At 47.3% G+C, this 27,576-nt stretch overlaps 2 protein-coding genes across 16 annotated transcripts in view; one reads left to right on the top strand and one right to left on the bottom strand.

The window, feature by feature from the left end:
* Cramp1 (cramped chromatin regulator 1) overlaps positions 1-3,427 on the bottom strand; it is a 59,228-nt gene extending 55,801 nt beyond the window's left edge. For 2 of the 12 annotated variants that reach the window (XM_078024838.1, XM_078024839.1), the window contains exons 1-2: positions 2,562-2,866; positions 1,000-1,322 (exon numbers count right to left, since the gene is read on the bottom strand). In XM_078024838.1, coding sequence (XP_077880964.1) covers positions 1,000-1,321 — 322 coding nt within the window. In that variant the 5' untranslated portion in view covers position 1,322; positions 2,562-2,866. Of the gene's footprint in view, positions 1-999; positions 1,323-1,484; positions 2,502-2,561; positions 2,874-3,291 lie in introns of those variants that run through there. The other 10 variants (XM_078024844.1, XM_078024836.1, XM_078024842.1 and 7 more) reach the window with 10 other exon arrangements.
* Positions 3,428-3,555: 128 nt separating this feature from the next.
* Positions 3,556-27,576, top strand: part of Ift140 (intraflagellar transport 140) — a 74,779-nt gene continuing 50,758 nt past the window's right edge. For all 4 annotated transcript variants that reach the window (XR_013427201.1, XM_005337844.5, XM_040277810.2 and 1 more), the window contains exons 1-14: positions 3,556-3,818; positions 4,878-5,054; positions 8,107-8,328; positions 11,116-11,237; positions 11,353-11,495; positions 13,347-13,522; positions 15,392-15,483; positions 16,449-16,555; positions 16,916-17,061; positions 18,712-18,915; positions 19,294-19,366; positions 20,530-20,621; positions 22,937-23,064; positions 25,482-25,599. Coding sequence is in view for 3 of the 4 variants with exons in the window: in XM_005337844.5 (XP_005337901.1) it covers positions 4,908-5,054; positions 8,107-8,328; positions 11,116-11,237; positions 11,353-11,495; positions 13,347-13,522; positions 15,392-15,483; positions 16,449-16,555; positions 16,916-17,061; positions 18,712-18,915; positions 19,294-19,366; positions 20,530-20,621; positions 22,937-23,064; positions 25,482-25,599 (1,770 nt within the window). In the remaining variant the exon portion in view is untranslated. The remainder of the gene's footprint in view (positions 3,819-4,877; positions 5,055-8,106; positions 8,329-11,115; positions 11,238-11,352; positions 11,496-13,346; positions 13,523-15,391; positions 15,484-16,448; positions 16,556-16,915; positions 17,062-18,711; positions 18,916-19,293; positions 19,367-20,529; positions 20,622-22,936; positions 23,065-25,481; positions 25,600-27,576) is intronic.

Genomic DNA, 27,576 nt, shown 5'->3' with positions numbered 1-27,576 from the left:
GGCTCCCAAGGAGCTTACATGAGCTAGGTTCAGACCAGAGGAATGGAGGTGAGCTTATAAGCAGCAACTGGAAGCTGCTTTTTACAAAACAAACAGTGCCAGTAAAGCAAACTAAAGTTTTCCTAACAAACCAGCAGTTCTCATACCAAAATAAACTTGTCTGAGGCAAGTTTTAATTTCTGAAACATACAATGTTATCTTATACTTACACCTTAAAATTAGTATATGCTGACATCAAATTTCTTTATCAATTAGTAAGGTCATGAATCCCAAAGCCCGTGCTCTTCGGTACTGAATGAGTGAATTTCATGGAACACATTTGGGACAGATCTAACAAAGAAGTAACCTGTTAGCTCTTGAAATATTTTCTTTTTAAGACTACCAGTCTATTTAATAAACTAAAATTAATCTTCCCCAAGGAACTAAGTGAAAGTCTTTTTCCCCCCACTGGAAACTCACATTTGCTACTTATAAAGAATGCAACAAACTTGTTCTGAAACAAAACATAAAAGCAATTCGCCTGGAAATTTTAAGAAAAAACACAAAGCTAAAATACAGATAAAAGCAGACACCCAAGAAGTATGGATACATGGAGGACAAAAATAACATTTGCAGTATTACTTAGTGGGGCCCTAGCAAAGCATTAATATTCTCAACCCCTGGCAACACAAGGACAAACACAAGAGCTAACTCTTGAAGTCAGTCTCTAACCCTAACCCTGACCCTGACACTGACCCTGACCCTAGGGCAGTGGAGGATCCTTCCAGTGGCGTCAAGCTGGCCTCAGTGCAAACCCTATGGGCCATCAGAACCTTCAGGCCCCTTCAAGTCCAGAGCACCTGAATGGAGGCCAATCCTTATCAGCCATCCAAGGGAGTCTGAAAAGCCAGATCTTTGTTGCACTCCCACCTGATGTCCAGAAAATAGACAAGGAGTTCCCTCTCTAACCTGTGTCCCACTAGCCCAGGTCCTCCCGCACCGCGGCCCACGCCCGCCTACCTCTCCCACGGGGCCCAGAGACACTGGCGCCGCAGCCCGCCGCGTCCTTCCGGGGCCTTTTGCTCTGCGGCCGCACGCTGGACCGGAGGAAGTGGTGCTGGTCTTGCGGGCTGCCCTGCGGCGGGCAGGGCGCAGGCGGCGCTCCGGGGGGCGCGGGGCCCTCGGCCCGCGGGCTGGGCTCGGCCCTCTTTGTGCCACTGCCGTCCTCCGCCGCGTCGCCGCCGGGCGCCTCGCCCTCCAGCGACTCCTCATCCGCAGCCCTCTTGCCCAGCTTCTTGAGGCCTTCCTCCCCGCTGCCGGCGTCGCCCAGCTTCACTGTCATCCTGCAGCGGGGAGAGGGCGAGGCCCGGTGAGGCGGCGCCAGGCGCAAGTTTACTGCCGGGCCGCAACATGGCGGCCGCTGTTGTTCAGCCCGCCCGCCGCCCGGCCGCCGCCCCGCGTCCCGGCCCACCGCCGCCCTCCCCGCGCGGGGCTCGGGCGCGCACCTGCCCGCAACCGCCCAGGCCCGAGGCCACGCAATAACCGAGCGCCAGCCTGCGAGGGAAGCTCTGCGACCCAAGGTCGCCGCCCGCCCGAAGCTGGCCGCAGGGTGACAAGCTACGGGAGGGAACCCTCTCTCCAGGCAATAGTGGCTCAATGCTCCTGGGTTTTGCCGACCAAAACGCTTTTGCAACAATGGAGCCAGTTGCGTGGAACAGGTTGGGGGCACCCGGGGAAAGTGACAGCACAGTTATGTCCGGGTCCAGTTGCAAGAATCGGTAGCGGAGAGTTGAGTAAACTATATTTCCGACAATTAATAAAATTTCTGCATTAACTGCTACCTGCACAAATGTAAATTTTTCTTAAATGCAACAACTAAAACTGTCTGCAACACAGAAAGCACAGCCACATGAAATAAACTAAAAAATCAGGTGCATGCCAGCATCTTCAGCGCAGACAAAGTCCGGACTGTGTCCCTCCACATGCGTGGACATGGCGTTCAACAAAATGCTGCACAGGGCCTCAGAAATACATGGACACTGGCAAAACTTGCAACAACACGCTACTGTGAAGTTATCTCTCCCAAAATGGTGTGCAGCAGTTCTCATCTAATGCAACCAACCTTTTAAAACGCTGCCACGGAACAGAACTATGCCAGACACGTACCCAAACTAAAAGACTCTAGGGCACAAGGCACCTCGACCCTCGTCCTCAATCTGCCCATTTCCACCTGGCCCAACCCCAAGTAACCAAGGCTTCCCGGTGGACCGGGATGCCGGCCGCCCACTCTCGGGGCAGTCCTTCCCCCTCTGCAAAGCACAGCGCGCCAGCCCCGGCGGCGTGCACCAGTCGCGCGCCAGGCGGGTTTGTGCGGACCGTTCCCTGCGTCGGGGATGCGGCGCGAGCCGGTCCCCGAACTCCATCATTTCCTGACGGAGGCAGGCACCGGCAAGGAGGGCCCGGTCCGGCCCACACCCTTTGTCCCATCGCGAGGTTGAGAGGCTCGCCTCCCCGAGGGGCGAGTTGCGTCCGCACGGCGCAGTTCCCGAGCTCTGAGGCCTCCGAACACAGCCAGCCGTCACCTTCGTCATCCACGCCTCGCGGCAGCTTGATTCCCCGGCTCCCCGGGCCTCCGCGGGCGTCAACAGAATGGGCCGGGCCCGGCAGCGCCGGCAGCGGCTAGACCGCGGCGCGTGGCTGGGAGCCGCGCGTCGGACACGGTCGCCGAGCGGCGCTGGCCCCGCAGGTCCGCTCCGCGGCTGACGGGGCTGCGGGCGCCGCTGCTGCCGCCGCTCGGCCTCCGAGGCCCGGCCCGCCGCGCTCAACACAGTTCCGGTTACGGCGGCCGCCAACGACGCGGAGACGGCGACGGGGCGGGGCGGGCGTCGCGCGCGGGGGCGAGCACGCCGAAGCTTTCTGGCGGGCGCGCCCCCCCAGCAGCTCTACCATAGGCCAGAGGCGGGCGGGCGCACTCGCACGCAAGGGCTCTGAAGGCGGACCCGAGACGCGAGGCGTGTTGTGACGCCAGCCTCGCGCTTGTGCGGGCCGTGCGTTGCCTCCGATTGGCGGAACGACAGCCAATAGGGTCAACGACCTAGTTGTGATTGGCCGCGGCCGTGTTGACGGATGCGTGAGAAGAAAACGCTACCTCAGCGCCGCGTCTTGAATCGCGCGCGAACCCCAGCTAGGACCTGCAAGGTTAGGAGCTCAGAGCTGGTGGTCACTTTCCTTCACCGTAGTGATGAAGGAACGTTTTTGAAACTCCAGTATCTGCCAAAGTGGGGCTTAAAAAACTAACGGTCCCCCGCATACGTGCGCACTCCACGCCTCTCGGAATTCCACCCGTTCTCCGGAGCGGACACTGCTACTGCTGCGTCCGCTTCTGACGGCACCGTCTGTCTACAGGCCAGGAGCCGCTGGGGTGCGCACGGCCCCAGGCTCCTGGAGGCGTCGCGCGGCACTGACGTACTGGATGCGCGCCACAGGCGGGAACGGCGTGGGCCATGGCCTGTCGCGGGGAAGCGCTGGCCCCGCGCCCTTCCTTCTGAGGTGACGCAGCGGAGCCCGCAGAGAGCCACGGAACAGCACGCTGTCTGCCCGGGGTCGGCATTGTCTCAATCGCCGCCTCCATCCCAGAGCGGCCGCAGCTGGCTGGCGCTGTGCCTCCGGGACTGAGCCGCCGCGGGGAGGTGCGCCGAGTGCTGCCGACCGCCTTCGGCTCTTTCCGCCACTCGCGCGCCTCGGGCGGCCTCGGTGGTGAGTAGCTCTTCCTCTGCGGCTTCCGCCTCCCAGGCGCGGCGTTGTCCTGACAACGCGGACGGCGCAAAGGCTACGGTCAGGTGAGTGATGGAGCTTGGCAAGCGGGCCGGGCCTGAGTCGAGGTGGGCCTGCTGAGCCCCATCCGCGGCCTACCCCGCGACCCCGTGGAAACTGGAGAGCCTTGGCACGGACTTTCACCTCCGGGCACGGTCCCAGGGCCCTAGCTGGCCATGCGTTATGGTGTGGGTCGCTCTGGACCGACGCGGTGGAGAGTGGGCAGTGCCATCCGCGTAGACAAGAGTGCAGGAACTCAAAAGCTTCTTGCGCTTTGGCAATCGTCGAGCGTCCTAAAATGATCCCTGTGGTCTGAGTAGACTGCATTGTATCAAACTCTCCTGCGTGACTTTTTCAATATGTCTTTTAGACGCAGCCAGTGACCCTGAGCTCCCCTACAGGGTCGTGCCCATGAAAGTCGACGCAAGCTAGCTCCTAGCTCTCCTTGCACAGTGATAGCCAGGAGTACTGCTTCTCTTGCTTTGTTACCACGTGACCCTTGGCGGATTCTTGCCTAAAAGTTGGTGTAATGGAGCCCTCAGGCCCTTGAAGAAGGACCCTGTAGCTGAAGAGAGTCAATTGGTTACAATAAGTGACTTGTTTCTCCTTTGGCCCAAAGTTATGCATTTGCTAATTATATATCCTAGATACTGGGAGCTACTTTTAGTCAATAAGTGTAAGTACTTGTTTGGAACTGAGGTGGTTAATAGGTTGCAATTAAGTAACTGTTAGCATTTGCCTCCTTGAGTTTACCTTAGTAATTTTTAAAATTATACAGGTAATCGTTATGCTAAAAGCTTGTTAAAATGATGATGCAGGCCTCAGTGCTGGCTGGCTTTCATTCTTTCGTTTTTTCTTTGATGACCACAAGTGTTTTTCTCTTCCATCATATCGTGGTCACTCCAGGGTTAGGATTCTTTACTTCTAATTTTGTGTTTTTTCTCTATCAGAAATCTCTTCCAAATAAAATTGCCTGCATCAGTCCAAAGAAGTATTTTTTAAGTTGCCAAATGTCTTTAAGATTACATGTTTGCTTGCCTTTCATAATTCTATAGTTGTTCTTAGTTAATTTTTCCCCCTTTTAGGTTTCAGCCCAGCCAGATCTGTGTTTCATCATGGCCCTCTACTTTGACCATCGAATCAAAGCCCCAGAAGCAGTTGGGTCCCCTTCCCACATCAGTTGGCACCCTGTTCATCCGATCTTGGGGGTCGCCTCCCTGAGTACAACCTCAGGGGGTGTTGTGGATATCTATCTGGAACAGGTGAGCAATCAAAAGCAACAATTCTGATTTTAGTAGATCCTGCCTTATTTTTCTTTTATTTTTGAATACACTTGTATGTGTGACTACAGGAGCGCTGTTCTAGCTTTATCCTTATCAGTTCTTCCTGAGGTCTAGATTCATAAGATTGTAAATACCCTAGTATGTGGCAGTTCGTTTACCCCTGCCACTTAGGTTTGGTGACGTATTTAGGAAAACTTAAGACTACTTCAGTTCATGGCTATGGGCCTATAGCATTGTCTTGACTCCTGACCACTCATAAGCTTCCTCTTTGACTCTTTATCTAGCTGTTTGAAACCATAGTAGTTTCCTGTGGCTGTCATAACAAATAACCACAAACTGAGTGACTTAAAACGCTAGAAGCTGGGCATAGTGATGCAAACTTATAATCCCAGCAACTCGAGAGGCTCAGGCAGAAGGATCGAAAGTTCAAAGCCATCTAAGCAACTTACTAAGTTGTCTCTAAATTAAAAAAAAAAAGTAGGGCGGGGGCAGGGGGGCATCTTGGGGATATGGCTCAGTGATTAAGCATCCCTGGGTTCAAACCTTGGTACCAAAAAACCAATAGAAATTCTTTCTTGCTCTCTGGAGGCCAGAAGTCTAAACCCTCTGTTGGCAGGGTTGTACTTTCTGAAATCTGTTCCATGTCCTTGCCTTGGCTTCTGTTGTTGCCAGAAGTCTATGGTGTCCCTTAGCTTTTAGAGTCTAGTTTCTCCTGCTGGTGTCATATGGCCTTCTACTCAATGTGTTATTTACCTTCTCTTATTACTTTATTTTAACCCAGGTCCTTGTGCAAACTGGATAAGTACTCTACCACTTAGTTACATCCCCAGTCCCGCTTCTCCTCGTGAAAGGACACCAGTCATATTTGATTAGGGCCCACCCAGTGACTTCATCTTAATTTGCTGATATCTGCAGAGATCATATTTCCAAAAGGGGCACATCAAAGATACTAGGGGTTAGAACTCAAAACTGTCTTTTAAGGCACACAATTCAACAATAATGAAAGTTGTACAAGCTCCTCAAACTCTTAGAACTCCCACCACCACTTTCAGTACACAACACACTTCCTATATCACAAAGAAAATTGAGTTTCCCTCCCACGCATTCCCCAGCTTTCTACAGGTTCTCTCACCACTGTAACTTCACCCAGCTACCATCACCAGTGACTTCTGTGCAACACCTTCTGAGTGTTTGAGGTGTTCACCCAGCTTATGCATGCCCATGAAGCCTTCTAAAAAACAGGCCAGAGAACATGAGGCTTTCTTCCAAAGCTACCTCAGTGGACTTTGCTCTTTTTCCTTTTCCCAGCAGTGCCATTCCCCAGAGCTTATTCAAGGCCTGGACCTATCTGTCTTCCTCCTCCTATGATCTTGGCCTCCCTGGTTGCTTCAGTTTCCATCTCAATGGGTGACTTGCAAACACCTCTCCTATAAAGAAGGCCTCTCAAGCTGTTGAGGAGATAGAAGTCAACTTCTTTCATGCATCTCTTGGGTGTTTTAAAAAGAAACCTAAACCTACACAAATCCAAAACTTAACTGAAATTTTCTTGTACCCCTACTTTTTTCCGCCTCACATCTCCCTGCAAAAGCTGACTGTTGGCACCTATGAAATATACCTGTCCTGGTTCTGATGCCCAGAACAGAGACTTGGAAAAGACTTGCCATTTCCCTGCCTTGTAATTTGTTGCCTGATTCTTCCAGTTTTACCCCCAGATCCTCTGACACATCTGTGGTTTCTCACTCCGTTGACTCTTCCCTCATCCAAGCTCCTGTCCCCTCTTTCCTGAAGAGCAGTACAACTCTCTCAACTCAAGCTGCTGAGTCCTCATGGGCCTACCCCTCTATGTTCCCCCATGGTGGATTTGTAAGCTATCACTCCTCACATCTACCTCCCCACCCTGCTTCACTCTTAGGATAAGCATGGAATTCGCTTATCTCGCCCCAGTGCCCCCAAGGCCAAGGCTCCATCTGTATCTCACATCACACTCTTCCATACTCCAAAACCTGCCAAAGTCTGTAACATTCCAGCACTGCACCCACTGCTATTTGCAGTGCAGAACTTCATTTATTCTTCTTCTCAGTTAAGGTGTTGATACTTAAGATGGTAGTGACTTGGTGGCCTCATCCTCAAGGCATGTGCACACCCACCCAGCTCCTCTGAAGCTTGCACCGTCTTTCCTGAGCCCCTCATACACAGGAAGCTTTACAAGGGCCACACCTGCTTTACTGGTCAGTCTATCCCTGGTGCCAAGTGTATATTGTAATTTTTCTTGAAAAATAAATATAGCTAAATTCCTAAGTGATTATAACAATTTTAGATGAGATTTTTAGATTTGAATTTTCTAAATGTATTATTGCAAAACTAGTTTATAAAGTATACTTCTGGTGTTTCCAAGTGGCACAAGAAAAATTTTAGAATCTCAAAATAAAAATTTATTGGGCCATGACCAGTTCACATTCATACATTTCAGGTGTAACTGGAGATTGCTGGTAAGCCCAGAAGAACTGAGAATATACATATTTATACCCTACACTTCTTAGGAAATAAAAAAATAAGGATATAAGATGTACATTCCATTAACTGTCAAGCAGTGACCTTATTACATGTCATGGAGCCTTTGGAGAACCATTGTACTCTTGGGAGCATGAGAGTAAACATGGTACATCACTGCTAGTACTATTCCCAAAACACCCTTGACCTCTCAGGTATTAGTGTCTGAAATTTGCTCAAGAATCTTGAGGAAATAGCCCTGACCTGCCCATTTTTGGAGGTAGTATTATTGGAAGCCAGTCTTTATCAGGGAGTGCTTGCTGGCATCAGGCAGCACTGTGAATTTGCAGCCACACTCCTTAATTAGCTCACCATTGTGTCATAATGGTGGTTATCTTCTGCTGGATTAGCTCAGCCAGAGGCAAGGTAACATTTCCTTAATAGATCTTTTAATTGATATCATTGCCATGAATCAGGCAGAAATTCCTGAAGTAACTGCCACTATCCACAATATGGAATTTTTACCTCTTCTCCTACATAGGGTGAGCATGTGCCAGATACTCATGTTGAGAAGTCCTTCCAGGTCACTTCCCTGTGCTGGCACCCAACACGGCCAATTCTGGCTATTGGCTGGGAAACTGGAGAAGTGACTGTGTTTAACAAGCAGGACAAGGAGCAGCATGCAGTGCCTCTAACACACACTGCAGATATCACCATTCTCAGGTGGAGCACCAGTGGGAGCTGCCTTGTTTCTGGGGACAGGGTAAGTGCATAGTCGTCTACATCCCCCACTATACTCTTACAGACGTGATGAAGGATAGTAAAAGACCAAATTATTTGAAGTATAATTCCCTAAATTCAAATGATATTGTTGGATGTAATTGGAAGTTTTATTTTATATTTGAAGCAAGGCTTGAAATTTTCATTCTTTAGATCTCGTTCTATGGCAAAGGTATGTCTGTAATGTTTTAAATGAACTTCAGAAAATTGTATTCATAGAGATGGTGTGAATGTCCCAGATACTGTCACTTTTATGATACTCAGGAGTCCCTTATTTCCAAGGACATGCTCCTCAGTTACCCAGGAGTCCCTAGTCCTGCTCACATAGCTTAGATACAGGTGCTCCAGGTGTTGGCATGCAACAATTTTTTTTTTCCCCAAAGCTGCAGCCTGGAAATCCAAAATGCTGTGATTCTAATCATGTTTAGGAACCTGGTCACACTGTCAGCCAGGAGATTATTACACTATAAAGAAAAGTCTCTAGCCAGGTGCAGTGCCACATGCCTGAATCCCTGCTACTCAGGAGACTGAGGCAAGAGGATCACAAATTTGAGGTCAGCCCGGACAACTTTGCGACACCTGTCATAAAATTTAAAAGAGCCAGGAGTGTAACTCAGTGGTAGAGGAATTGCCCAGCATGCACAAGACTCTGAGTTCAGTCCCTTTGACCACAAAAATAGAGCATGAGAGAAAGATCTGTAAAGTCAGTTATGGGAAGATTACATGAAGAACAGAGCAGATGAGCATCTTGGAAGATGCTACATGGGATGCGTCAAGCACCTTAGTGCTCTGCTCTGTGGAGGGGGCTTGGTGCAGGAGAAGGAGCATTTTTGTTTCTCTCCTTTCCTGCATTGTTTCCTCGCTGTGCAAGCATTATTCTTTTGACTCTTTTTGTTTGTTTTGTTTTTTAATATTTATTTTTTAGGTGTAGATGGACACAACACAATGCCTTTATTTTTATGTGGTGCTCAGGATCGAATCTGGGTCCTGCCTGTGCTAGGCGAACGCTCTACCACTGAGCCACAATCCCAGCCCATAACTTTTTTTTTTTTTTTTTTTTTTAAGAATTATTAACAAGGGCTGTGGCTGTGGCTCAGTAGTAGAGCGCTTGCTTAGCATGTGCAAGGCACTCAGTTCGATCCTAAGCACCACATATAAATAAATAAATGTATTATGTTTATCTACAATTTTAAAAAATTATAGATGAAACCAGTAGTCTTTTTCTTTTTCATAAAACTATCAGTCAAGAATAATCACTTTGATAATAGGTACTGTTCATATTATTTGTATACTCATGTTACACACTGTTTTAGATCTTGCAGAGCTTAAGCTGCTTTTAAAGCTGACTTGATTTGAAAATCCTGTTCTTTCTACAATAAAGGTGATGTCAGCCAGCATTTGGGGATGTTGGAGTTGGTACTGATTGAAAGGAGAGTGGGGAGAAGAGTTGACACCTGTTAAAATATCTACTTGCCTTGAGCTGGGAAACCCCTTGGGCGAGGTGCTGGGTATTGAAGTGAAAGTGCAAATGGAGTACCTCCATTTGGCAGAACTTGGCTTGAACCCTCCAGGTACCACATCCACCTGGACAAATTCTGATTGTTGTCTCCTTGCACACTTAGACTTGTCTAGCACCTGCCTGTGCCATTGATCTGATAATTGATAATTTCAAAATTGAACATACATCATACCTCACCAGATCTTGGTTTCTAATGCCATTCTCAATAAAAGGAGTGAGGGCTTTTTGGAGAAATGACTAATTCTAGGGCTGGAACAGGAAAATGAACCCAGAGAATCTTGGAGTGCCAAAAAGTCAAGAAGTACTTCTAACCACTCCATGATACGGACCTGTCAAAGGTACACAGGACCCAACTGGAAAAGCTCCTAGTGGTTAAATCTAGACCAGTTTGAGCAAAAAATAAGCAATCCAAAGTAGGAAAATATCCTTGAGTCCATGCTGATGTAGATTTGTGATTAAATGGTAGAGCAGAAACAAACCCCATGTTGAAGAATCCCAAATAATTTGTGGAGACACTCTGCCTTAAGAAGGCAAAACATGGCTCTCCACCCCTTGAGTGAGGGCTGCATGAGGTGGACATACTACCTCCCCCAGGCTGCTGAGGTTAGCTCCCATGGTTATGAGCCCTGTTGACTGTGTGTGATATGAGGGCACTCCCCCAAAACCCACAGCCCCCATCTAGTCATAGGGAAACCTAAGACGAATCCCAGCAGAGGGGCATCCTATGCCATACCTGAATGACAGGATCATCAACCAGCAAGGAATGTCTGAGAAACTCACTCCAAGAGGAGGTGTGAGGACCAAACATTATGGGATCCTAGGTGAGCTTTAAAAAAAAAGCAATAGGGAAAGCTGCGGAGATCTAAAGTATGGGTGTTAGTTAATAGCAACATAATGGTATTTATTCATTAATTCTATGAAATGTGCTGTACTAATATAGGGGTGTCTGGATGTCATATGTGTGGTCTTACATTATCTGTGTGGTCTTGGAATAACTCAATATACTCCAAAATTGTTAGTTGTAAAAACTGAACATATTTCAGTTGGTAGCTCTAGAGTGAGTCAGGAGAAGATGCAGAGAAAAGTTTCTGCTTCTTTAAACACTTTAATAGTTTGAAATTTTCATGGAGCCTATACAGTGGTTTTGTAATTTCTTTGAGTAAGGAACTTGCCTGAGTTCTGCTCTGCCATTTGCCTTCCGCCGGTCACTGTTCAAGACAGTTTCGTGCACGTGCTGTTGGCCTTTTGCAGCTTGGTGTCCTGCTCCTCTGGAGGTTGGATCAAAGGGGTCGAGTACAAGGCACGCCCTTGCTGAAGCACGAATATGGAAAGCACCTCACTCATTGCATTTTCCGGCTCCCCCCACCCGGCGAGTAAGTTATGAGGCTCCTACTAGACCTTGTCTTCCTCCTGGGTGAGTGTGTGGCTCCTGACCCTGAGTGCCTGTTACTGCAGGATTCCTAATCGCCCTGTTATGTCTGCCTTTAGGGACCTGGTTCAGTTGGCAAAGGCAGCAGTGAGTGGCGATGAGAAAGCCTTGGACATGTTTAACTGGAGAAAAAGCGGCTTTGGAAGTTTCCTGAAGATGGGGTCTCAAGAGGGCCTGTCATTCTTTGTCAGTCTGATGGATGGTGAGAAACTGCAATTGTAATTCTAGGATTCAATGTTTTAGGAGTGTCTGGCAAGGATTGTAAGCTGATGGTAGTACTTTGGGGTGAAATAATGAAAGCTGGGCACACCTGTCTTGGGGCGCTGCATTGCACCAGTTGATTCTCTGAGAACATTGTGCTCTGTTCTGGCAGAGATGAGACAAGCTTAATTTGTGTTGAGGGGTTTTCATAAACTTTTAATCAACAGTTTCTGCACAGCACCAGAGGCATTGGTTTTGAAAATACTATTGTGGTTTTTAAATGCTGTCTGTTATTCAGTCTACATAGTTACCAAGCACCTTGCTAGGAGCTAGGGTGAGGCCTGAGCAGAACAGAGCTGGGCTTTGCTTCCGTCTGGCAGCCACAGCCAGCCCTCATGGGTGGTCAGTGTTAAGCACCATCTATTGATTCCAATACAACTCCTCCTCAGTGTGAGCAAGGATATAGCCATCTCAGCCAAGACTGAAGCCTAAAGGGGAAAGAGTCTGAGAATCACACCTGGCTGTACTGTTTCTGTTGTTGGAAGAGGCCCAGGAGATGAGAGATACACAGGTTGACTGACTTCAGGGGGAGGGAATATGTTAATTAATTTCACCAAATAGCCTGATCATGGTGTGAATAAGAGGGCAGGTGGCTGTGGACAGGACCGTGGGGTTTGTAAACTTAGAAGGTAAAGAGATGGAGCTGATGGTGAGGGGAAATCAAAGAAGTCTTAGAAAGGACATCTGAGTGGGCACAGCACAGTGAGATGGCAGGGAGGGGATACCTGAGGGGGTGCATGAGGGTAAGGGTCCCTCAGGAAGAAGAGTCTAGAAGTGGAGTGGGACAAGGCACATCAAGGGAAATATATGCTGGTCACTTGGAAGTGAAAGCCTGCCAAGCTCAGAAGGAGCCTATCTCTGGAGGGATGCAGATTCCCACCTGTCCACCAGGAGCTGTGTTATTCCATGGACCTCTACTTCCCTGAATGGCAGATAGTGATTACATTAATTTTTATCTCATGATTACCTGTAAAAGTGCATAACATCAAACCTACCATACACGTGTCTCTCAATACTAGTCATTGTTACATTAGCCTAGATGACCTTGAACTCTTTAGTGTAGTGAGAACCCAAGTCATCTATTTGGAGTGAGGTAAGAGACCAGGAGGATAAGAATGCTCTCAGCAAAACTGAGCCAGAGAGCCCTGTGTGCTCTCAAGGGACCTCGCCCACCAAGCTCAGATACCCAAGAGGGAACCGGAGAAGAGGCACATGGATAAGCTGGCCAGTGTTGGTGCAGAAGCCATGGCAGGGCCAAAGCAGGGGAAGTCCAGGTGGGGAAAAGGGGGCACTGTGGTTTAGCTGACAGAAAGAATTGAGGAGGATGAGACCAGCGCCCGGTAAGACAGCAGACAGCACATCAGCAGTGCAGGCCTGGAAGGACAGGGAGAAGGGTCGTCATTTAGGGCCTTGGTTTAGAGGATGCAGGTGCATCTCAAGATAGTGAACAAGATGATAAAAGATTTAGGAGCCTGCAGAATCAGAGGGATCAGCAATGCAGATGCTAAAAATACCCCAAGAGAGTGGTGAAGAAGATTGACAGTCCAGCTCAAGCAGACCTGATTCAGCAGAGGACCAAGGACAATCCTGATCTAGATAGGCCTGAACCAGTAGTACAGAGACTTTCTGAGATGGTAGCCACAAGATTATGTACAAATGCTTAATTTTAAATTCTTATATTGAAGTTGTTTTATTTTGAAATATTCTTAAGTAGATAGAAATGGCTGCTCATGAGTGTCGTGGAAACAGACTCATCAGAAGTCCCAGCATAGTGACTCACCTCTGTCCCTAGGGACAGTTCACTACGTGGATGAGAAAGGCAAGACCTCCCAGGTGGCATCCACAGACAGCTCCATCCAGATGCTGTTCTACATTGAGAAGAGGGAGGCACTGGCAGTGGTCACAGAGAACCTTCTGTTGTTCCTGTTTATGGTGACACCTGAGGGCGAAGCTGATGAGGTGATGAAGGTAGGTGGGAGAGCGGGTCCAGGGGCACCTGACTGCCTGCCATGTTGAGGAGCTGGGGGCTGGATTCTCCTGCCTACTCTGCCCTTTCTTTCTTGGTTAGCAAGATTGTAACAGCTATCATCTTGGTTCCGGGGCAGCTAAACTATTTCATGTCACTTTTTATCATCATAGGACAGTTTGCACTTTGGTGAGGGAAATGGAAGGTTTTCTGATACTTCTGGGCATATGTGGGGACGGTTTCGGGAGCCCAGGCTATGCCCTTCTTTTTTTGTTGTTCCCCTGGTACCAGGGATTGAACCCAGGGGCACTTAACCACTGAGCCATGTCTCCTGCTCTATTATATACTTTATATAGAGACAGGGTCTCTCTGAGTTGCTTAGGACCTTGCTAAGTTGCTGAGGCTGCCTTTGAACTTACAATCCTTCTGCCTCAGCCTCCTGAGCCACTGGGATTACAGTGTGGCCACTGTGCCAGGCCAGGCTGCCCCTCTGGAGTGGTTAACTCAAAGCCCATGGACTTCAGGTATAGCAAGAATAATACCACTCACCTTGTAGCACCTCATTCAACTTCTACAACAGTTAGGTGGGACATGGGATATTGCCCTCATTTTCCATCCATGTTCAGGAAAAGAGCTTTGAGGAGACTTGCTCAATGTCTGAAAGACCAGATGGTTATCACCTGGTATATGTGGACTGTGCTCTATACCATAGTCTTTCACATCTGTGGTTTGCCCAGGCGTTGGCTTACCCAATGTGTATGTGTTACTTGGGGAGGAGTATTTTTATGTGGTTCCTGAAAGACACCATTGTATCCATGAAGGACAGAGCATGGGATGCTAGCTCTGGAGTCATCCCTGCAGGCAAAGGTAGCAGCTTTCATGTGCTTCTGTATAAGGTTGCTCAACCACCAAGTGAAGCTCACTGAGGGTGCTGTTGCCTACCATCCTCCTGGTAGTTTGTTGACTTAGACTGTAGAAACTCATCCTCCTTGGATAACACTGAACTCTAAACATATTCCTGTAGATTACAGAGTTAATTATTTTGTAAGTCAATCTGAGTTTGGTCATGCTGTAACAGCAGCTGAGAATGTGGTTACTAAGCCATGTGGATGTGGGGTCTTAGTCAGCCAGGGCCACCCTAACATCCAACCACAAATTTTATGGCTTAATGTCAGATATTTCTCATTTGTAGTCTAGGCCAGTTCTGGGTTGGAAGTCCCAAATCAAGGATATAGTCAACTCATGTCCTGGCTTGCAGACAGCCCTCTCTTACTTGACCCTCACATGGAGGCAGGGCAGAGCAGGGTAGAGAGCATGTTGGAGGTTAGGGTGAGCACCACAGTCCTATTAGATGAGGCCCCGATTGCCCCACCCACCCTAAGGTGTCCAACATTAATGCTTCCTAAAGGCTCTGTCTGCAGATAGAGTCACATTGGTGTTTAGGGCTCCAGCATGTGAACTTTAGGGAGAGAGAATTCAGTCTTAGCACCTGGCTTCAGGTACCCTGCTCAGCTACTGAACTGGCTGGCAGGCCCTGAACAAGTTTGTCTCTGCAAAATGGGGATAGTAAGACTAGCCAGGAAGGTGTGGTTGAGACTGAGCAGGGAACACCCAGCTCAACTTGATAATCACCGCGGTAAGAGATTCCTGCCATGCAGCATGCATTAGGTGGCCATCATTTCACAGATGAGTCATTGTTTGCTTTAGCCTCTCCATACTAAAAACCAAAGATACCTCTCAGTTGTCATCATTTGCCCTGTGTTTCATCCACTGAGTGAGTCTCCATGAAATCACTGAAGACCAGATTCTAACCTAACAGGGTCTCAGCAGGAGCCGTGTGCTTTTCTCTGGTTGCTTTTTTTCTTGTACAGGTGAAGCTAAGTGGGAAAAGGGGTCGCCAGGCAGACATCGCTTTGATTGAGGGCAGTCTTCTCGTGATAGCCACAGGGGAAGCAGTTCTCAGGTGAGAGCTTGTCTTTTCTGTGCGCACTTCTGGAAAATCCTGTCAGGAACAGACTTTTAAGTAGACTTTTTGGAGAGAAGAATACATAAAGAAAATTTATCTGGGCACAATCATGCATGCCTATAATCCCAGCAACTCGGGAGGATGAGATAGGAAGATTGCAAATTCAAATCCAGCTTCTGCAACAGCGAGGCACTTGCAATGTAGTGAGACCCTGTTTCTAAATAAGATATATAAAAAGGGCTAGGGATGTTGCTCAATGGTTAAGCACCCCTGGGTTCAATTCCTAGTACCAAAAAAAAGAAAGAAAGAAAATATACATGTTATAGTGGCCCCAGAAGTCCCCACCAGCCATCACTGTTCTCCCTGCAGTTTCCACCCTAGTAGGTAGTACAGCCCCAATGTCTACCCCTGCTCAGATGTTTGGTTTTGTTGTTTGTTTGAACCAGGGGTGCTTAACCACTGAGCCACATCCCTAGCCCTTTTTTATTTTTTTATTTTGAGAAAAGGTCTCACTAAGTTGCTCAGGGCATCACTAATTATTTTGTTTTATTGAGTCAGGATCTCATTGTGTGGCCCAGGCTAATCTTCAACTCCTGGGTTCAAGCAGTCCTCCTGCCTCGGCCCTGTCTTATTTAGCTTGGCATAAATGGAATTATGCATTTTTGGTCTCCTTTGTCTTGCCATTTTAACCAACATGATGTTCAGAGCCTTTCTTATATTGCCACATGTAGTTTGGGTTCTGTATTCTTTTTGAGCTAATGTCATACACTAACAAATTGCTCTCTTTAATTATAAACAGAGTGTAAGATAGTCCTAAAAGTAACATTAGCTGTCTATACCAGAGTCTGAAGAGTGCATCTCTTTCCTGAACTTAAGTGTTCTGCACAGGTTCAGCAGCCCTGAGAGCAGAGGCAGAAGCTACTAACAAGGCCCCTCTATGGGCTATCTTATTTCTATTGTAGATTCTGGGACTTGGAACGAGGAGAGAATTACATACTGTGTCCAGAGGAGAAGTTTGGCTTTGAAAAAGGAGAGAATATAAATTGTGTGTGTTACTGTAAAGCCAAAGGTGAGGCTCCCAACATGATGCTCAGTCTGCAAGCTAATTATGGTGAAATTCAGGGGGCTATTCACAGAATAGTAAACCAGTCCTAAATATCATTAGTAAAGGATCAGCAAGTGACAAACTGACTGCATGCACGTGTTCCCTCCTGAGCTCCATGAGACAGGACTGTGTGTGCCCACACACACACACAGAAGGGATGGGAGGTGAGCTACGGTGATGTTTGGTCCATGCCTTCTGGTGCTCACCAGTGTTGGAGCAAAGAATCTGGGAACCACTGGACCCAGGGAGAGGCTGATGCCTCAGAGAAGAGGGTTGGAATCTGGAATGCTTCTCAGTTAGCATTCACCTTATTCTCACTTGTAGGTCTTCTGGCAGCTGGTACTGATAAAGGGCGAGTAGCCATGTGGAGAAAAGTACCAGGCTCCTGGAGCAGCCGAGGGGTAGAGGGCAAGGACATGTGGACCCTTCAAACCCCTACTGAGCTTGAGGGAAGCATCACACAGATAAAGGTAAGCTCTGCAGGAGGATTTTATGCACTCATTCTCTGCTGCACAGAAATGGAGGGAGCAATCAGCTTTGAATCTAGTTTCATCAGTTACATGAGTTAAAACTACATAAAAATAGCAATAACAAAAAGAATTTAAAGAGCTTTTGGATTTCAGAATTGCAGATAAGAGATTGTGGACCTATGTTTATACCTATCCACCTATTCTGTCTTTACGTACATATATACCTATATGTTAAAAAGAGTTTTACTGAAACATAATTTGCATAATCAAATTATTTTTAGTATATTCACAGAGTTCTGCAGCCATCACAATGAATCTTAAAACATTTTATCACCCTAAAAAGAAATTCATGTACACTGCTTTTTTCCCCTTCTTCCAGCCCTAGTAATAGACTCTTTTTTTTTTTTTTTTTTTTTTTTTTTTTTTTGTGGTGTTGCTGCTGCTGCTGGAGATTAAATCCAGGGTCTCAGCACTATTTATTTTGAGATAAGGTCCCACTAAGTTGCCCAGGCTGGCTTTGAAGTTTGTGATCCTCCTGCCTTGGCCTCCTGAGTAGCTGGAATTATAGCCATGGCCACCACACCTGACAAGTGATCCACTTTCTGTCTCTGGGTTTTCCTCTTTGGGACAGTTTTTCAAAGTAGAATCATATAACATGAGGTCTCTTGTGACTGGTTTTGCTCACTGAGCACCAGGCTTTCCAGATTTATCTGCACTGAAGCAGGCGTCAGTACTCCCTCCCTTTAGTGCCGAGTAGTATTGTGCTGTGTGGATGGGCCACCTTAGCTTTTCATCAGTTTGTGGGCACTGGGGGCTGCTGTAAGTAATGCTGCTGAGAATGACTACATGGCTTTCATTTCTTATGGGCATTTGTTTCTTTTTTAAAATCACCATTGTTCATTTGATGTTCTCTGTTTGCTAAGACGTGACCCTTGCACCTTCCTGTTCTTCACAGGCATGACTCATGGCAGCACATGTATTGTGGCAACTACTATACAATCTTCCCAAGCCCAACATCTGAACCACTCGCAGTTCTTTTTTTCCTTATATATGAGTTATATTCTTTTCTTCAGTGGTTCTTAATTTTTTGTTGAAAACTGAACATTTTAGATAGATTTGAAAGCTTAATATGAAGTTAGGAAACTGACATTTCACATCACCAGAAGAAAGGTGAAATTCTTATCAATTCATAGAAAATAAATATCCCTATGTCATAATCAGAAAAGCAAATTTCTAAAGATGCCCTGCTACACAGAAGTGGAGACACAAGCTAGAAGAGCCACTCAGATGTCTACCTGCTGTCTCACTCACTACTCAGCGAATCAGTACTTTGAAATTTCTCTACAGAATACATATTTAATCCTTGTGAAAAAATTTTAAGTTTTTTTTTTTTTAATATTTATTTTTTAGTTGTAGTTGGACACAATACCTTTATGTGGTGCTGAGGATCAAACCCAGGGCTTTGCATGTGCTAGACGAGCGTTATACCACTAAGCTACAGCCCCAGCCCCTTAAGTTATTTTTTAAAGAATAAGAAAAGGTTCTTGGAAAATGGTTTGCAGATCCTTGTATGGAATGTTTATATGTTCCTCTGGTGTATCTCTGCTTTATTCACACATCTGTTCTTTTTATTCTAACACGGGACTGAAGTGGGGCTCCAGGAAGAACCTGCTGGCAGTGAACAATGTCAGCTCTGTGGCAATCCTCAGTGAGCAGGCCATGTCATCGCACTTCCATCAGCAAGTGGCTGCCATTCAAGTCTCTCCAACCTCAGTCAATGTGTCTTTCCTGTCCACTGGGGCAACACACAGCCTGCGCACAGACATGCACATCAGTGGAGTGTTCGCCACCAAGGTGACTGCTGAGATTGACCCACAGTGTCTGTCATGAGGGGTCTTCAGTGTAGACGAAAAATGTGCTGAGTTGTTGGGGTAATCAAGATATCGAGGATCCTGGATGGCAGCTTGGACCATCCCCAATTCCATCCTGGATTATCTTATTTCCTGAATCTTCATGTTCATCATTTAAGAAAAAAGTAAAAACTCAAGTATTTTCCATAACATGAAAGTCAGTTCTAAGCCATGTATGTGGAGGATTCGGTGAACTGATGGTAGAGGAGGCAACCCTCAGCGATAGAGGAGGAGGAGGAAGAGGCCAGGCTTGGGGAAGTGTCAGCAGCATCTACACCTCCGTCCCCTGACCTTTGTTTTTGGATACCCACATTCTCTTTAGGATGCTGTGGCTGTCTGGAATGGAAAGCAGGTGGTGATATTTGAGCCTTCTGGAGCCGTGTTACGGAATGCAGGTGGGAATCCTCACACTCCCACAGAGGGGACCACCACCTAAAGAGAGGGGAGTGGTCAGGGCTGACATGGTGGTTGACGAAAACCCATTTCAGCTCTTAAACCTGTGCCTGTGTTTCCGAAGCCAGTGCTGCAGGTCATCAGGATGTGCTCTCTCAGTTTGCCATCCTTCTACACCATGCTTCCCTTCATCCTGCTGACCTCTGGGCTCTCTTAACTCAGGAGAATTGTCATTATGCTGTCCTAGGGGTAGTTATCTCCTGCTTCTCTGGGAATGTTCCCTGCTCCCTCATGTGTTTCCTTGATTTCAGGGGCCTTCCTGTGTGAGTCCTCCATGTATGAGGACAGCGTTTATATAGTGGAGCCAAACCAAGTTCACACTATTCTTTGTCTCCCCCAACACTTTGTTGCCTAAATTTCTCTGGCATTTTTCACGTTATTACATAGATAATTCACTGGCCTTCTCCCCTTTTCTCTGCGGACTCCCAAAAAATGAGGATGAGCTCCTCACCCCCATTATACCCCACACAGCAGATACTGAGGTCTTTCTAGTTTTGAGGTGTCATTGTCTCCCTGACCAAACAAGTAGCTTGTTATTAGCAACAGACTAGAATATGTGGCTTCCAGAGTTCTACCTGCATGACCATTGAGCTGTGCTGCTAGGAGAATGTCCAGCTGTGAGTCCCCATGGCAGGCCCGGTTCCTCGGGAGCTGTCAGTCTCTATGCTCAGAGCCTTGGCTCCCTTGTTGTTGTTGTAGTTGGACACAAGACCTTTATTTTATTTATTTTTTTTTTTGTGGTGCTGAGGATCGAAACCAGGGCCCCACACATGCTAGGTGACTGCTCTACTACTGAGCCACACAACTCTAGCCCCCTCAGCTCCCATTTTTTTAAATTCTTTTTTCCCTTTTTATATTTTGTTTATTTATTTTGATGACTTTCTTTTAATTTTTATTTTAATTTTTTTCTCATTTTTGTTTCCATTTTTTATTCCTTTTTCATTTTGGCTTCTTTTGGCTCATGTGCAAGATCAGATAATGGGTTGCTCATGAATCGGCTATAAGGGCGGAGACGCTTAGGGGCTCTTTGTGAGATGCTTTTTCAGCTCTGTGGAAGTCTGGGTCAGTGGGCTGCTGTTGTTCTGATACTCATCCTTGATTTCAGGGGCCTTCCTGTGTGAGTCCCCAGTGGTCGCCATGTATGAGGACAGCGTTTATACAGTGGAGCCAAATCGAGTTCAGGTTCGGACCTGGCAGGTAGGTAGCTGCTACTTAACAAGTGGACTGTGGTTGTGAAGACAGACACTGTCTCGGGAGCCCAAGCCTGGTGTTGACCTCACCTGGCTTTGTTCATGTCTCCCTACTGGGTGGAGAAGAAATGGGTCCTGAAACAGCTGCTGCACCTATGATTGCTGTGACCTCTGAAATCGGAGGACAGGGCAAGACTTTGTTGAACCTAGAAAGCCATGGGTAGGAAGTAGGGGGAAACACTTCTTGGGCTTAGCGAGCTTCCCAGAGGCTGAGTTGCATTCAGTTCAGGATATGATATCTGCTGTGTCTTAGGGTAGGCCATGTGGGAGTGAAGTCTGTCTGCAGAGTCACAGGCCTCCAGCACACCATCTTTTTCCTCTTTGTCAGTGTGAAGCCAGATACCCATGCCCTGTCCACATCCCAGACGTTTGTTGGAACCTGGGACTGACATGCTGTTAGCTTCCTGCAGTCGCTATAACAAATTACCACAACTGGGTAGCTTAAAACAACAGAAATATATTCTCTCACAGCTCTGGAAGCCAGAAGTCTGAAATTCAAGTGTCAGCAGGGCAGGTTCCTTTGTGGGAGGGGGGTTAGGTCTCTTCCTGCTTCTGGTAGTACCAGTGATCTTTGCTGTTCCTTGAGTTGTGGAATTCCTCACTGTCTTGTCTTTATATGCCTGCTCCCTTGCATCTGTGTCTACTCTTCTGAGTCTTATAAAAGTCTCCCTGGGGATGTAGCTCAGTGGTAGAGCATGCACTTGGCCTGCAGGAGGGCCTGAGTTCAGTCCCTGAGAACCCCCAGAAAACTTGTCACTGGGTTTATGGCCCACCCTAAGCTAGACTGATCTCATTTCAGAATCCTGGGCTTAATCACATCTGCAAAGACCCTTTTCCCAAATAAGATCATATCCAGGGGCTGGGGTTGTGGCTCAACAGTAGAGCACTTGCCTAGCATGTGTGAGGCCCTGGGTTCGATCCTCAGTACCACATAAAAATAAATAAATAAATGTATTATGTCTGACAACAATAAAAAAAAAATAAGTGGATGAATAAATAAATAAAGCGATCATATCCACTGGCTTGAGCAGTCATACCTTTTGGGGATGCCATAGTTAAATCCACTATATGTAGCAACATTCTGTGATTGTGGAGAGCCTTGGCCACAGCCCTGGTTTAGCCATATGGTTTTTATCCAGCTTTGAACTCTTTCTTGGAACTGAGTGATTACTTAGGGCTGCCACATCTGTGACCTCACACCTCAACTTCTGCTCATGCAGGCCTCTTTAATGGAGTTGTCATTTTTAGTTGGTGGTCAAAAAGTAAACAAGATGGTGATAAGAAAGCCAAAGCCAGAAGAAACAAGGACTACCATGGTGGGAGTGAGATTCAGAGGACCAGGGTCTGTCTATATAAAAGGCACTCCACAGAACACCAGGCCTGCTCAGGCAGGATTGTGGCATGTTCTCCAAAATTCAGGGATGGTGAAAGTGACTTTCTAAAAATATAGATGATGTGAAATCATTTCCCAGCCCCAAACCCTACATTGTCTTTTGCTTCACTTAGAGTAAAATCTGACTTCACTGGACCTGCAGTAATGCTGCCCACATAGCTACTGTTCACCCTCCAAGCAGGCCGCTCCCACCATTGCTCTCTCCTGCCTACTGTATGGGTCTGAGATACCAACTCCATGCTCTACTTCAGTGTGTATCATCTTTCCTGGAATGCCACCCTGGGGTCTCCAAATAGCTAGCCCCTTCCTTTCTGTCTTTGCCTCCTTTAAAACATCACCCCAGACAAGACTTGTATCTCTTAAACATTTGATTGAATTATGAGATACACATAGAAGACAAAGATGCGTCAAGCTTTGTACTCAGCTCAGTAATTTCCACAAATGGAATGTACCCAAGATATGACTAGCATCCTGGTAGAGCTCCTTCCTCTCCCAGCCTCCCCACCCAAGGGAATCATGCACATGACACCAACAGTGTAACAAGTACCACTGGAGCTTTAACACAGCACTTTCTACAGACAAGGCTCGCAGATCAACCCACATAGATAGAATCCACCCTCCCCTGCGTACTTTCTGCATCCTGCACTTGCCCTCAGGTGCTTCTTACCCGAAATTCCTCCTGTCAGCCTGACTGCTCTCTGTCTCGCCTATAGCAGTAGGCACCAGGGCTTTCTTGGAAGGGCCCCATCTTTCCCCTGTAAAACTCAATTGAGCATAGTGCTGGGCACATGAATTGCTGTGGGTAATATTGAGTGACAGAGGAAATGCTATGACTGAGCCACTGCCTCAGCTCCTCCTCTTTTCCTTAGGGGACTGTCAAACAACTCCTGCTGTTCTCTGAAACAGAGGGAAACCCGTGCCTCCTGGACATCTGTGGGAATTTCCTGGTTGTAGGGACAGACTCCGCTCACTTTAAAAGCTTTGATCTTTCCCGAAGGTACAGTTTTTTTCCTGAAACAAAGTGTTACATTTTTTGAGTTAAGAGACAATATGGTAAGTAGAAAATAGAATAGATGCCAGAAATCTCAAGTTCTTATTTCAACATTAACATACCACTGTATGTGTGTGTGTTGTCAGGGATTGAACTCAGTTGCATGTATTGGGCAAGCACTCTACCTCTACTGCTGAGCTATACCCCCAGGCCTTCATCTCACTTTTTTTTATATGATTTTTTGGTACCAGGAACTGAGCCTAGGGGGTGCTTTGCAACTGAACCACATCCCCAGCTCTTTTTATTTATTTTGAGACAGAGTCTCACTAAGTTGCTGAGACTGGATTTGAAATTGTGATCCTCCTGCCTTGGTCTCCTGAGCCACAGAGATACAGGTGTGTGCTACCACACTCAGCTCCACCTCACTTTTTGATATGCCATGTGTCTGGCCTGAATTCTTAGTCTTCACATAGTAAGGTGAAGTATGGACATGTTCTGGTGTGAAGTATTCCTGTGTGACAGGTACATGATACTTCATTTGTCAGAACTGTAGGACTTCATGCCCAAGTGTGAACCTTAGCACAGGGAAAAAATAAAAATCATTGAAACATTGGGTGATCCCAGAACAGAATAAAGTGCTTTCTGCTCAGTCCAGGTGTATTCAGATGTTTGAAACGACCTCAGTGAAGGGAGTGGGAAAAGGTGCTGTCCCAGTGAGCCTGGATGTGGACAAAGATCTTAATTCAAGGACAGGAGGAACATGCAGAACACTGCTCTCTGGTTGAGAGGTCTCTCCCTCGACAGACCCAGAAGTCTGCTGCTGTTGCTCACATAAATGGAACTTAACCTAATGTGAAATAAGTGGATAATGGATGATAAGAACCGAGGTTCTGTCCACTGAAAGTGGGCAGGAGCCAGAATGATCCATGGGATGGTGGTTTAGGCCTGAAGATGTCAGGATAAGCCCATGGTTTACCTAACATGGATGTAAGTACCACTTAAGCTGACAGTCGCAGATATGTCTCTGCACTCATTGGTGTACACATGTTTCTGTGCTGTCAGCTGACTGGGCCTAGAAGCAGCAACACCCCAGTAGCAACAAGCATAACTACTACCCAGATCTTGATTTCTAACACCTTCTACAATAAAAGGAACCAAGGCTCTGGAGAAATAGCTGATTCTAGGTCTGGGGCAAAAAAATAAGATGAATTGTACCATCTTATACCAGAAAGTAAGGAACTGCTAGAAACAAAATAAATAAAGAAGATCTCACAATGACAGGGGTAGGTCAGAGACAGGAACCAACTGAAAGGGCCCAATAGGCAAAGTTGAAACAATTTTTTTAAATGTTTATTTTTTATTCGGACACAATACTTTTATTTATTTATTTATTGCACCCAGGACCTCTCACATGCTACGCTAGGCAAGCACTCTACCACTGAGCCACAACCCCAGCCCAAAGTTGAAACAATATGAGCAACAAAATTATAAAGTTCATACTGATGTGAATGACCAAGTCAGTCATCAATGGGGAGAAGACACATAATTGATGGAGCCACTCATCACTCCTTCAGACTGGGCTGCACTGAGTTCTGTCCAGAGAGCACAGCGTAGAAGGGGAGGCACTTCACAGTAGAGAAACCCGACATCCAAGGTCCATACCAAGAGATGGCCTGGATGTGGTGCAAGGAGCACAGGCACCTCACCTCTGGTTTTCCTCCAAAAGCTCACAACACCACTCCAATAGAGAGATCCCAGTAGAGGAGCATCCTACCCCACACCTGCGTGGAACTGTGCATAGCTATCAGGCTCATCACAACCCAGCCAAGAAGAGCCTGAGGAGACAAATGATGTATCAGATGGGTTCAGAATGGACTCCTGGACAAAAAAAAAACATTAGGGGAAACAAGGAAAGGTGAATAAAGTGGAAAAAGGCAAAAGCTATGTGTATACATAGTACTATGATATTGGCAGCAAGCTAGATATAGCTGAAGGCCTCTAGCAGGGAGCTGGTCCCAGATAGCTATAGGATAATTGGCCCATTGTGCCACAGGAGGTCCCCAAGGCCTGAGTGAAGGGAAAACATGAGGTGCAGAGGAGGGGCACCAAGAACATGGATTTGTATTTGATTGTAACAGTGTATGCAGTTATAGTTGGGCCCATTGGCACATACCAGTAATCCCCGTTTCTTGAGATGCTGGGTTAGGGGGAGCTCAAGTTTGAGGCCAGCCTGGGCAACATAATGAGACCCTATTTCAAAAAAAAAGAAATAACCAATAGATGAGGTTTAAAAGCTCACTGCATTCTGAGCTTGACTTGTGCCATGTGCACATGTGGTAGCAGGGTGAGAAGCAGTGAGTTTCTATGACCTACCCATGACAGGGATCTCTGACTTGCACTAGATTCTCCCTTTTTTCCTACAGAGAGGCAAAGGCCTACTGCAGCTGCAAAAACCTGGCCGAAGTGATCCCTGGGGTGGGGGCCATCGCTTCTCTCAGGTGCAACGCCAGCGGGAACAAGATCAGTATCCTCCTCAACAAGGTGAGGCTCATATCCCTGCTGGTGACCCCACCATGCCTCATGGGTCTCAGTGTCCACTGGGACCTCTCCTGCAGGGTCCCATCCTCCCATGCCCTCCATTTCTTACTGCACACCTGCCTGCCCACTTTCAATCTTTTCCTGCCTTTTTTTTTTTTTTTTTTTTTTTGATATTTGTTTTTTAGTTTTCGGCGGATACAACATCTTTGTTTTTTTTTTTTTTTTTTTTGTATGTGGTACTGAGGATCAAACCCAGGCCACACACATGCCAGGCGAGCGCGCTACCGCTTGAACCACATCCCCAGTCCCTTTTCCTGCCTTTCTATTTCACCAGAAATAATTGTTTCTACAGAGAGCCCTTTACCCCTTCTCTGTTTTGCATGTTTTTCTCACTCAATGACTTTCTCATTGGCACACGAAGGGATAATAAAGACTGTTGTAGATGAGCCTTTAAGGCATCTTACTTGGTGAAGTAGGATGTGGTGTGAAGAAGGGATCTGCCTCCACCAGCCCTGCTCCTGTGTTCATTCAGGGGTTAATTGCTGGCTGCCCTCAGTGGGGCAGGAACTGAGCAAGTTACTGAAATGCAAGGACTCAACCTCCCCTGTGGGTAAGCAGACAAAAGTTACCATGGAGTTTTCGTACCATGGCGACTATGAGGAGGTGGGTTGTGTCAACAGCCCTGAGCAGCTTGAGGAGGTGTCAGTAGAACTAAGATAGGAGCCATCAGAGGTGAAAGCACAGCAGGCAGAGTGTGGCCTTCCCAAAGGGCGGCCTCAATGGTGAAAGAAACAGCAAGGCTTGTGTGGTCACCTGGCCAGTGTTGGCTTTGGTGCAGAGAGAAGCGTGGCGTCGGTGTTGAGGGTGGTTTTAAACAGTGGATTAAGAGAGGCAAGGCAGATGCAAAGGTTACCCTGGCATCCATCACCAATGTCCTAGAGGGACTGGCCATGAAATGGGAGTGGTAGCCACTGGGCTTGGTAACCTGTTGTCCTGTTTGGGAGGACAGCTGCTGTTGAGATATCTCCCCCGTTTTCAACCCACATAGCATTTGGAGGGGAAGGTGGGCATGTCAAGTTGTGGGGCAGGAGAGGTAGGTTTGTTAAGTTAGGGGCAAGGACTGAAGGTCATGTCCAATGGTGGAGGGGGCAGAGAAGTGGGCATGTCTAGTTGGGGGTGGGGAGGGAAGGTTGTATGTCAGGTTGGGGGCAGCATATGTACAGTTCCATACCTACTAGCAGCAAACCTGGATCTCAAGAGAGGGCTGGCTGGAGATAAGGATAAAGGGACAGGCATTGGCTTGTGCCCAAAGGAGATGCTTCAGGAGGAAATGAAGCAGGTGCTACTAGCCCCCAAGAACCCAACTGGGCCCTGAGAAAACCACATAAATAGGTTTGGCCAGGGAGGTGGGCTGCTGAGTGCAAGGTGGCAGCTTAGGGCCCAGAGGACGTAGACAGTTCCCATCTTTCCTTCAGCAGCTGGGCAATGCTGAGTTGTGCATGCCAGGAAATGAAAGCAGAGGCCAGGGACCTTGTGTGCAATCTAGTACCACTGGAGGCCCTTGAGGCTCCAGAGAGACCGTGGTACTGAGTAGGGACAGTACACAGGGACTGCTTACTCCAAAGGGGCAGAAATCAGGTTGCAGGTGAAGCTGAGGGAGGTTTGTACTACTTCGAAGATTCTTAAAACAGAGAGGAAGGTCCTGGGGGAAGGGGGATAGAAGAGGGCAGAGTGGAGCAGGAGCTGGCCCTTGCTGTCTCTGCATCTCTTCAACAATGCTCGTCCATGTAACAAAAGCAAGAAATGAGTATAAAGCCTAACCTCAACTAGAACAGCAGAACTGGCAGTGAAGGGCGGCATCCCCAGTCCCACAGGCCCCCATGGCAGCCAACATGGCCAGGATAGAGCCTTCTCATGGTCCTGGAGAGAGGGAGGCAGGATGAGAGGGGCTCCAGACCCATGGCATTGAGCATGAGAGCT

The sequence above is a fragment of the Ictidomys tridecemlineatus genome, chromosome 10 (assembly GCF_052094955.1).
Source record: "Ictidomys tridecemlineatus isolate mIctTri1 chromosome 10, mIctTri1.hap1, whole genome shotgun sequence".
Classification (NCBI taxonomy): domain Eukaryota; kingdom Metazoa; phylum Chordata; class Mammalia; order Rodentia; family Sciuridae; genus Ictidomys; species Ictidomys tridecemlineatus.
This window is presented reverse-complemented; position numbering and strand designations above follow the sequence as displayed.